This window comes from Apteryx rowi, unplaced genomic scaffold, assembly GCF_003343035.1.
Source record: "Apteryx rowi isolate R43461 unplaced genomic scaffold, aptRow1 scaffold_197, whole genome shotgun sequence".
In the NCBI taxonomy this organism is placed as follows: Eukaryota; Metazoa; Chordata; class Aves; order Apterygiformes; family Apterygidae; genus Apteryx; species Apteryx rowi.
In genome coordinates this window covers 919,011-930,605 of record NW_020448274.1, presented here as the reverse complement: position 1 = coordinate 930,605, position 11,595 = coordinate 919,011, and the positions used below count along the sequence as shown (strand labels likewise).

Sequence of the window (11,595 nt, the reverse complement as noted above, 5' to 3'; positions counted from 1 at the left end):
TCATTTGAAAATCTCAATCCCAAACCATCTATTTCAGTCTTTGTCATGTATTCTGAAGATCCCCCCCAGACAACTGCAGTGCTGACCTGCCATTAAGTGGAAAGCTAGGCTAAAGCTAATGAAAGGGAGTAGATTATCTGTGATATAAATGCCTTCTATACTAGCTCCCCTCATAATTTCCCTCCCAACTCCCAGTCATTCTAAATGCTTCAGACAGTTCAGGAAATATAGAAATGCCATTGAAATGTAGAAAGAAATCTCCCCAAAATACCGGGAGGAATCAAGTAAAAAAAAAGCTAATGAAAGATCACTTGTAAGAATAATAGTAAACTTTATCTGACCCTCAAAGAGAACTACCCTCAACTTTTCCAACCATCTCAAAAAAAGAGTAACTGTACCACTTCTCCTTGAAGTGTCAGCATGCCAATTTTAGCTTATTTCCAGTTTCATAAACAACTGTCATAATAAATCATATTTTAGTATAGTTGAATTCCTTTTATTAAAGCCAGCTTCACAGACTTTGCAGTTTTTGACAGGCTTTTACTTCTGTGTATACTTTGTGCTGTGGGTAACTACTAGCCTGTAAAAATCAGTCTTTTCTACAGTGCAACAGAACAGACCACCTCTCTATTTACTTTCATGTATGTAGAGAAAATGAGGCTGACTTGTGTTCCATTTATCCTGGACTGAATCATACGTATTCATGCTTTTTCAGATTTTGTCAATAAACTGTCTTGTATTTCTGCTATAATTCTTAGTTTGTATAAAATTTTGTCCTCAACAGAAGTTCTAAACAGAAAAYGGTTCAAAGAGTCTCTTTTTATTTTAGACAGAATTTATCTCTGTCGTTTAGATTGAATGATCTTTCAATGCTTAGGAGCCTAATTATCTCCTGAAGATGAATATGTAGAAAATTACTTTGGTTCAAAAATCTTTATCTTCTTGAATGGAAGAGGGTAAAGATTCATTGTCTGTGCAACTTAATTATTCCATTCCAACATGTAGGTCTCCTTCTGAAATATAGACTAATGCTGAGAAAAAAAAGGGACAGTGACCAGGTAAGTCTTTCATTAGCTGGATAAAGATGGAGCTTCAGAGACATCCATTTCTCTGCCAAATCTCTTCAGTAATACAAAGGCTGTATTACATGTTGCAAAAAGCCCATTTTATATCTTAGCTTAATCAGTGACTAATACATCCTATATTAACAATCATTTGTTAATTGTATCAAGGATTTCTGAGGTTTCTCTTCCCAACCACCTTTGAAAGACTACAGCTGTATCTGATACTCCCAGAACTGAAACATGACACATACAGTATAACCCTTTGGTACAGGTGCGCATGGCATTGACAGGATTAGATCGTCTCATTGCTAATTAGCAACGCCTATGTGTCATCGAGATGATCCTCTTCAGCTACAACAGCCCACAGCAGCCCAGGTGCATTACAGGTATCTTCGCAGGCCAAGGCTGCACAGACCATGGCAGGCTTAGCGTGGCATGGGTTTCACCCACACGCTCGCAGCACTCGAGTGAGCTGCCTGCACACACAGGCCATCAGCCACCGCAGGACAGGGGCAGAAGCTGGGCCACAAGGGTAACCGGATTTTGCCGCTGCCCAGTGTAAAGCAAGCCAGGAGCTGAGGGAGCCGGTCAGGCAACAAGTGGCTGACGGAGCTGGCCAGGAGGGCTGTGCGCTGGGCCCGTGCAGACAGCAGTGGGGCCACGCGTCATCCCCGAGCTCCCGCGACACCTCCCACGGATCGCCTCGCCCCGGCGGGCCACGGGGGCGGGCTGGAGGTGAGAGAGGAGCTCGGCGGGACGCCACCGCCGCACACCGCGCCCTCCACACCCGCCAGCGGCGCCAGGGCGCCCCTCGGGCGGGCGCTTCCGGGCCGGCTCCCGCTGTGCATTTCGGGAACTGTAGTTTCCGTCCCCAGATGGCGGTGAGGAATGCAGGGCGCATGCGCATGACCCACGCCACTGTGCCTGGGAGACTCCAGCGGCGTGACTCGGAGAAAGGCCCTGCCCCTTTTTTTTCCCGGCAGCGCGCTATTTCTCTCAGGAGCCTGGCGATTGGAAGGTTGGTTCGTTCACGTGATTTCCAGCGGCCAATCATGTTTTCGCGTTCCCAAGGCGTTGCCCTTTCGCTGTCTCGCTGCCTTGCGAAATGGCGGCTTCCAGGGGGTGGCGGTTGATCCGGCACGGCCGGTGCTGGCTTTCGCAGGCAGAGTTCTCCGGGGCCCCGGGGCCCCCGGACTCGCTCTACCCGCCCATCGTGGCCTCCGCCACGGCGAAGAGCAAAGCGGCCAAGCGGCGGCGCCTGGAGCATTTCCATCAGCGGGTGCATGAAGCGGCCTCGATCGAGGAGAAGCTGCGGCTCTACGGGCTGCTTCAGCGGCCCAAGTACATGGTTTACCCGCAGACCTTCGCCATCAACGCCGACCGCTGGTACCAGAGCTTCACCAAGACCGTCTTCGTGCCGGGGCTGCCCCCGAGGGCGGCGCCGGAGGCCGCGAGAGCCCCGGAGCCGGGGGCGGCGGCGCCGGAGCCCGCGGCGGGAGCGGCCGCGAGAGCCCCGGGGGCGGCGGCGCCGGAGCCCGCGGCGGGAGCGGCCGCGAGAGCCCCGGGGGCGGCGGCGCCGGAGGCCGCGGCGGAAGCGGCCCCGGACCTGGATCTGGACGAGCTGCGCTCCCTCGCCTGCGACGCGCTCTTGCAGGAGAGCTTCTACCAGAACAAGAAGCGGCCGTTCCTCTACAGTGATCAGGACCACACGCCCGGCCCGTTCCTCACGCAGCTTATCTCCTCCCTTGCCGCCCTTTTGTGCGGTCGCAACCCGCTGCTGGCTGCCTCCTCCCTTGGTGCGGAGCTGGGGCGGGGGGTGGGAGAGGAGAGGGGCCCTGGGCGGTGGGGCTGGTCTGTGAACCCTGCAGCAGTGTCACTGGTGGAGCTGGGTTGTTCTAAACATCACTAGTATTTCTGCTCATTCTTATTTTTAAAACTCATGGGATGCAAAAAGATTGTGATTGTTCAGTTTTACTGCACCTACAGGGCAGGAATTGGGACAGTTTTATACACAAATGGATGACCCTGCCCCCATTTTCTGTTTCAGACTTAAATCCTGAGGTTAATTATTACTGGCATCACGGTGAGGAAGTTGTTGTTCATGGACATCGAAAAGGTAGAGTCGATCCTGTGCGATTTCAGATAGATGATCACCCGCACCTCCAGATCCGTGTACCAAAGCAACTTCCAGAGGTGTGAATACTTTCAGTAGCAAGTTAATCATATTTATTTTCACAACAGTAATGTTTCTGACCAGGGCTGAAACCTTCATGTGTTAGGTAATATATGGAGGCCCCATTAATTGTTTATGTAGCACATTTGTGTATTTTTCAAGTCTTAAGGCTTTTTGTGCTTAGCCTTGCTGTGCTAAGTGCTTTACAGATATTGAGACGTTCTAAACTGCAAGTTGGTCGTCTTTGTGCTTTAGATGCACTACATCTTGTTATGCTTAGTTAAATGGAGCTCTCAACTTCTTTTATGCATCTGCTTATGAGAGGAGGCAAGACTATGGGAGAAGACAAAAGCAAGAAATGTTGTGTGAATGAGAAAGTACTGTCCTCAGTGGAGGAGAATAAGAAAATGGAAGAAATGGCGATGCAAGGAATAGAGTGAGAGGTAGCACATATAATCTGAATGTGAGCTCTGTTACTTGATACTATGGCTTACCAATTGTTTTCTTGAAAACTGAAGTTTTCTGGAAGCTGATTAAATATTCTGATCTCTTGTAGGGTTACACAGTGGTAACTGTGTAGCCTGAAAGGGTCTCGGTTTTCCCTGTTCCACCACACACTGAAGACTATGCTCCACTTACTGTTAAATGCCGAACACTTCTTGTTAACTTGATTGTGCCTTTTGCTTAGGTTAGTGCTGCTGGCATTCTGAGGACAAATGTCTGGGCAATTAAAGCCAAAACTGAAATGCATGTAGATGATATAAGTAGTTCCAGCTGCTTGTTATAGGACCTGCCTTTGCTCTGTAGTTGTTCACTGCCTCAGTAGTGTCAATTGTTGGGGCCCTTGCGGTACTTCAGAACAACAATCTATATGAAAYATAGATTGTTGGAACTACACTGTTTAGGATTAGTTGCTTAGCACAACTTGCTTAGCATGAGTAGCTAAATTTGCTGAAGCCTTAGGCCTCAGGCTGTAGCCGCTGCTATGTGCTTTAAAGTAGTTTACCAAGGACACTGGTGCAGCTGGGAATGATACATCCTGAGAAAGTACAGATAAACTAGCAGAAGCCAGTGGGAACCAAGGTTAAGGGCTAGACAGCTTTGCTAAACAAGCAGCAAGGTACAAGGCATGACCGCTGCGTGCGTGATCGGTGCAATGATTGGCTACCTGTGACATAATCTGTATGAACCACAAATCAAGGGCCAGAGCGCCGAATACCTGTACTTATAAAATGGGCAAATTGCTGAATAAAGATGGAATTGAACCTGCATTCTGTGAATGCGTATGATTCTTTCCCGTCACTCCCGCGGACCGYGACAGTCAATGCAGCTAAATCCCACAAGTGGTTGTAAATAGAATCTGAAATGTTATGATTCCGATGATCCTTCTGACAAGTTTTTCTGAGACTAAACTCATCTGCAGGTAGTATGGAATGCAACCACATGTGGCTGCACCAGTGCTACTGGGGTTGGAAATTGTTTAAACTGTCATTTTTTTTAAATGTCAGTGGATTTGAACTGGACTTGCACCTACTTTTATTTATTTATTTTAAGATACCTAGTACCCCATAAAAATACTGCGTAGTGGAAAGCACTGAATATCTGTAAGCTCATTCTGCTGGCTCAGACTTGTTTAATGACTGCTGCTAGAGATATTTTTGCTCATCCTCTTGTACAGAAGCGGATCCAGGTTTTGAAGGTATTACCAAATGGTGGCTTTGTTAGCAGCATACCCCACGCTGTTGTTTGTATACTGCAGAAAATTCAGACTTTAAGAGATCAGTGTAAGATGCCTGTACTAATGCTTGTCACAAGATAGGAACTTCTGTTGCAAACATATTATGGTTGTTATTTTTTGGTTAAAGTTACATATAGGTGTATGTAAGCAAGACTTGTATGTTCTGTTGTCTAAACAGAAACTGACATATTATGTAATGTCTTTTGTCAAGAAATGTGACTTACTGTTTTGGCTTTTTTTTTTCCTTCCACTTTTTTCAAGGTTGTACCGCTAGAGTCAGATCTTGGCGATGTTCCTGTTATCGATCACAAACCATCCAAACTACCATTATTCAAAAAGCAATATGAAAACAAGGTATTTATAGGTAAGAGTTTCAAGCCATGAAATGTTAACACTTTAAAATAAAAATAATAAAACCTCCTAACCTTGCTCCTCCCATCAACAGTGAAAGCACTTGTGTATGTATGCATATATATATGAACATATTGGGGATATTTAACTACTTCACTGAAGAAAATCTGTTGGGAGAGCTGTTATTAATCCGTAAAATGAAATCATAATGTTACTACTGTACTGTGCATACTGAATTTGAATATAAAAATATAAAAAATTTTTTTTTTCTTTAATGCTTTTTCTTTTTCTCATGAGACAAAAATAGGAGGCTGTTCAGACTTTGACAGTCCTTTCAAATCTTGCTTCCCTGATGCTCACTGTACAGGATATATTCTGAGCACATTGCTGATTCTAGTGAGAGTTCTTGAGTCAGATATCTTTAGCCATTGAGAAACTTTAGGTTTATGGTAATAAGTAACAACAGAAGCAGATGAGAGTTTAATTGTGTCTCTTTGCAGCCTCCAAACATACTATTCTGTCTCTGAGAAAAATCCAAGGTCTATTTTTCAGTAGAATACTTGAGGTTTTGAGATTCCATCTTGGGTAATAGGGATCAGCATCCTCCTGGCATATAGTGTACTTTGTCTCAGGATCCACTTGAAGGAGTTGGATTGGATACAAAACTCGCAGAAAACTGGCTTTGAATTTTGATACAACTCCCTCGAAGACCTGTTAGTATTAACTCTTAGGAGGCTTTTGAACTTGGGCAAGCCCTCCAGTCTCACCCAGGAATGGACAGGCTTCAACATTTTGAACCGATGTTGTAGATCTGTATAACTTTCAGTTGTATGGACTCTGGTAGTAAAGACATGTTTGTGTGTATAATGAATAGCATTTACTGAGTGACTCTAATTTTTTTTCTTTTTGGGGGCGCAGGATCAAAGGTGGCAGATCCATGCTGTTATGGGCACACCCAGTTTCATCTTATTCCTGATAAACTAAAAAGGCAGAGGTTCTTAGAAGCAAATCTTGAAGATCAGATTGAAGTTGCTTATCGAGCTAATGGTATTGCAAGTCTCTTTGCCTGGACAGCAGCACAAGCAATGTATCAAGGTGAGACAATCAATCTATAAAATTCTTTCTGGTGATGAATGCCAACTATAATGTTCTCTAGCCTTTTTTCTCCCTCCTTTTTTATGCCTCTTCTGAAGAACATCCTTTAAATAGGTCTTTGAAAATTTAATTGAACCAATGAATGAAGCAGGGTTTATACAGGGGAGTAATTAAAGATTTTTCTCTTATCTAAAGCACTCAGAGTCAGGGAGAACTAATTCTGCGGGAAAAGTATTTTTTCTCTATATAGCACTAAATCTGTGCAAAAAACCCTCAATGATGCATTTGCTGGCAAGACAAAGCTTTGTGATGGGGAGAGGGAATAGTTCTGAAGCTGTTTAATTGTAGAGATTTTTCTGAAACAACGAAGACACTTAGTCCATTGTTTTGGAAATGTCAGTTCTATGAAACTACAACCAATGAAAGAAAAATGTCAGCATTCTTGATTCAGAAACCTATGCCTATGTTGTGTCTAAAAATCCCAGAAGACCTGAATGGGTAACTCAGATCAGTCTTCTGCTCTCTTCTTTCTCAAAATAAAAAAAGGGTATTGCAGTTTTGGTCCTCTTGAGACATTGCTGTTCTAAAAAGTGTGTGTAATAGCTTGACCAAAAAAAAAAAAATACTGTCAGACTGAATAACCTCTTCTAGCATAAGTGGTGGGTTACTGTATACAAAGTACTGAATAACAGTCTTTCTCCTCCCATAGGAAATAGCTATCATATACAAAGCTTTAGGATACTAATATAAAGTAATTGTACAGCTTGTAGTGGTTTGCAGAAGAAATGTCCTCTGAAAATGAGGTTGCTTTCAGATATTGTTAGTGTGGTACTAATCTCAAATTGAAATTTTATGCTGGTTGAGAAACTAAAACTGAAATTACATTAAAGTCTTACTTCGTATTCTTACCAGGTCCTCCTAAGCATTCAAGTAAAAATGGTTTGGGTTACTACAATGGTTTCTCTTTCTATTCTTTCAGTATGCTTTTCTGATCATCTGCTGTTGGTAAGAATGACTGCCAGAAACGCAGAAGAACATAATTAATGAAACAGTTTTCTGTAGCTTGCCTCTATTTTTCTTAGTCTAAAATAAAGAGAAAAGCCTTATGAAAATTGTAATAAATGAGAGGAAAAAGCTTATCTTAACCAGGAATATTTTCATAAAGCTATGTCACTTGGAGATTCTCTTAACAGATGCTGATACTTGTTCAGATTTGAGTTTATGAGAGTCTTTCTGAAATTCTTTCGAATCATGAACTGCTACTCTAGCAAGAGGAAATTTCTCTTATTTATCCTAGTGTGCTTTCTAAACAAAAGTGTGTGTATATTCATGTTCTGTTAGAAACTGTGTGTGTGTGTGTGTAGGAAGAGGTCAAGAATGCTTTGTACAATCTGAGGTTCTTTTGCCCCCACTTGTTGCTTCTGCTTTGTGCAGAATCCCTGCTCTGAAGTTACAAAACCTGTGAAATAGAATATATGTGATGGACAGTTTTTCTTGCTGTTTTGTGTATTCTGCTGTACTATACATATAGGGAGTAAATGATTAATGGAAAAGTAAAGTTGGAAATCAAATTTGGAAATCTAATGCCAATGAGGAGCCAATAGAACTTGATTGCAAAAATCACTGTATGGTCTTGGAAGTATCTATTGTAAGCAGTATTTCTGGTTACCAGAATGCAGTCTTTAAACTTACGAGTTCCTTTTGTACATAATGGAATGCCAGGTAGTTGCTATGGGAATCAAGGTCTTTGTATACTAAAATGTATTAGTCTTAGAATATCTCAGGAAATATTTTAGTTCTTGTCTCTTCAAATATGTTATTTTAAACAAAATGTCACTGTTAAATTTAGAGCTTATTTTACTTCTTCCCATGGCATACAGGTATTTAGCAATACCTGTCTAAATTCCAGCATAAGAACTTCTTGCTTGGTACTTGGATACTGAAAGAAAGCTGTCTTCCATTGGTAGTCTGGTGCCCTCAATTCCTTCAGGATGACTTGCACGTATTACAGTAAGATCTCGGCATTAGACAAGGGGAAGTAGAGGAGAACTTAATGCATGTAATTGCAATTGCTAGCTAGTGGTACTAGAAGTTAGTTTGCTGGTCTGTATTATCAGTTCTGAAACAACTCATTGAAGAAAATCCCTTGACAGATGTATTTATATTGCTGGCTCTGCATCAAATTGTGTTTGTAATGGCAATTGTGTGTTAAAGCTTGACTTTTTTGTGGACATAAAATATTGAAGCCAACTAAATAGCATCAAAGCTGTTTACAGTTGTAAGGACAGTGATGAGAACAACAAGATTCAAATCTGAAGTTTTTTCTTTTTGTTCTGTTTTGATTTCTAGTGTCGTTGAACATGATCCTGCTAACACACATACATAAATATGTAAAGAAAAATTTGTTAGAAGACTTTAATGCTCAAAAGGGATTGTTTGAAGCATGAATTTGTATTGGCATAGCATTCTCAGTCTTGCCTGGCAAACTACTGTAACCAGTTATGCATATAGTAATATAAACCATTCTTCTATCTTGAACAAATATTCAGTGCCCTGTGAAAGAGTGGGATAGTCAAAAGACTTTTCTCCTCTGATTGCTTGCAGGAGTTAATGCATTCATAACTTACATATGTAATTTTGAAAGTCACCTGGAAGATCAGTTTGGTTTTATATCAGTCAGCATGTGTTAACATTGTGATTGCTGCCTGGCTCTCATAGGGAACTGTGTACAGAATCTAAATATACCACTGTCTTTCTGATCTTGGAAAGATCCTTAATGGGTGGTTGTCTTCTATATTGTCATTGTTAGCCTGTGTGAGGAATGCTTCTGTTCTTAAAGCAGGCAGGATTTTTTTCCCCTACTAAAAGGTTGCTGCAGTTCCTGCTGTTTTTCTGTATTTCAGGGTCTGGGTTTAGATGTTTGTGCTAGTAGGAATTCTGATTCCTATATAACTAGTGTTTTTTATTTTGTAGGATTCTGGAATGAAGCAGATGTGACCCGTCCTTTTGTATCACAGGCRGTAGTGACTGATGGAAAATACTTTGCTCTCTTTTGTTACCAGCTAAATACTTTAGCGTTAACTGTAGAAACTATTCAAAATAACCCTCGGAAGAATATCTGTTGGGGTACAGACAGTGAGCCATTATATGATGTTGTGGAAGATGGTGATGTGAAAGGCTTTAATGATGAAATTCTGCTTCAGTTGGTTCAATTTCTGTTAAACAGACCAAAAGAGTTGTAAATCATAAAACAATAAGATATTCCTGTTGATGTGCCTGAACTTCATTGTAACGCCATTTAGTATGGCTTAGAACGCGCCTTGTTCTTAGTCAAATGTTTATTTAGCGAACACTATATTCATATTTTATGATCTTTGGGCCTTATTTCTTAACATTAAATATACGATACTGTACACTGAAAAATAAATGTCTAGAATACCTTAATGTCTCTTGTACAGTTATTATTTGAATTGTATTACACTTAATGGGAGCTTTGTGATCTTTAAACAAGAATGTGAAAATGTTGAGGGGTGTGGACTAATTCAAAGTTATGTGAATACCTCCTTTCAGCAGATCCATAGCTATATGTTGAATTGTCCCAGCAAAGTATGAATTCATATGATCATCTGATTACTTTACTAATGGGTTGCTGTCTTGGTGTTCAAGACCAGTGAAAAATTTCTATGTTTGTGCCTGAAAAGAAGTAAGCTGTCTTAAATGCTTAGCCACTTTGAAGAGAAAGTGAGCTCAGAATAAAAACTATTTCTTACTCATTAATGGTTGGGAATTTAATTATAAAGTGAGGGAAGTATTTAGGCTTTTATTGAGCAGTAGTATGAATACACCAATACTTGCTTCCCAAGTTTCTCTTACGAGCATGTATACAAATTCTAGTGCTGTCACCTCCATGGAGAGAACTCCCAAATACTGTTGGAGTCTATGTGAATGAAATTTGTTCTTATGCGGTTGTTGTTCTTCTCTTACTGCACCATTCTTTCAAGGAAATTTGAGTTGAACTTGGTGCTGTTTCTAGTAGGTGAATGCTGATGTATTGTATGTTGTTGTCTTACATACTTAAATACAAAAGTAGGTGCTACTTAGTCATTGCATTTTGCAAGTCATTGGGCCTATTTTTTCCATCTCCCAGCAGAGAGAAGCCAGCCTGAATATACATTGTTTTTGCTTTAGCTTGAGGCCTTGATTTTTTTCATTGTAGACATCTTAAGGATGTTTGGCATTGCTGGTATGTGGATGTTTTATGGCTATTTTTAGTAGACAATAGCTGAGCCCAAACCATGACTGGGATCTCTGATATATGGATAAGATACAAAGTGTAATGATTGTTTAGGAGTGCTTACTTCTCAACAAAGGTTATCTGATCTTAAGGTAATTAAACATACCTAGTATTATGTATAGACCCATACACTGCATACTACCTTTTTGAAACTCTTTTTGGGAATCAAGTCCAGTTTTTGACAGAACAACTGAATCATGTATGGCTTTTTCTAAAATACTTGCTGGTACATACTTCAACCTGAGTGATTTGGAAGCCAGTTTACAACAGGAAGTAGAATCCCCAAGTATTTTATTAATGAAAGATGAGGTAGTTAAGGCAACTTATTTAAATTGGCACTTTGGTATGTAAGGAATGGACTCTAGCTTCCAATATCTCCACCAGCAGAGGGTAATTTATATAACATGCTTCTTAACAGAAGGGGGAAAAAAAAATCCTTAAGCGCCTTTATTGTCTTTGCATTGCTTGAGTATCCGGTAGTTCTGATCATGGCTGATTCTTGATTTAAAAAAACCCTGTGTATTCCAAGCAGGAACAGAAGATAAACTGCTGGATGGGCATGTTGATTATAGAGAATGACCTGTGACCTAGCTGGAAAGTGAATGATTCATAGTATTTGTTTTCTGATGTGATAAGGGATAATGCAAAATGAATGGGAGGATATTCAAAAACAGGTGGGTGTTCTGACCCTACAGATGTAGAGCTTGTACAATATGGGGAATTATCTTCAGCTTGAAACTGTTTGAGTTGCATGCAAGTAGTGGCTGCAGAAACCTCACACTGGTTTAGAGACAGAAAACCCTGCTCCCAGTGCGTGTATAAACAAAACCTCATTTTTCTGTGATTCAGCCTCTGTCTACCCTGAGGTTTCAATTCTAGT

The 11,595-nt window shown here is 41.2% G+C and overlaps 1 protein-coding gene across 1 annotated transcript; it reads left to right on the top strand.

Annotated features, from left to right (window-relative positions):
- Positions 1 to 2,140: 2,140 nt before the first annotated feature.
- On the top strand, positions 2,141 to 9,865 carry MRPS30 (mitochondrial ribosomal protein S30). Its single transcript, XM_026062984.1, has 5 exons — positions 2,141 to 2,860; positions 3,112 to 3,257; positions 5,237 to 5,339; positions 6,245 to 6,421; positions 9,395 to 9,865. The coding sequence occupies exons 1-5, from the start codon at positions 2,170 to 2,172 to the stop codon at positions 9,661 to 9,663; spliced, it is 1,386 nt and encodes a 461-aa protein (XP_025918769.1). The 5' UTR covers positions 2,141 to 2,169; the 3' UTR covers positions 9,664 to 9,865.
- The last annotated feature ends 1,730 nt before the right edge of the window (positions 9,866 to 11,595 follow it).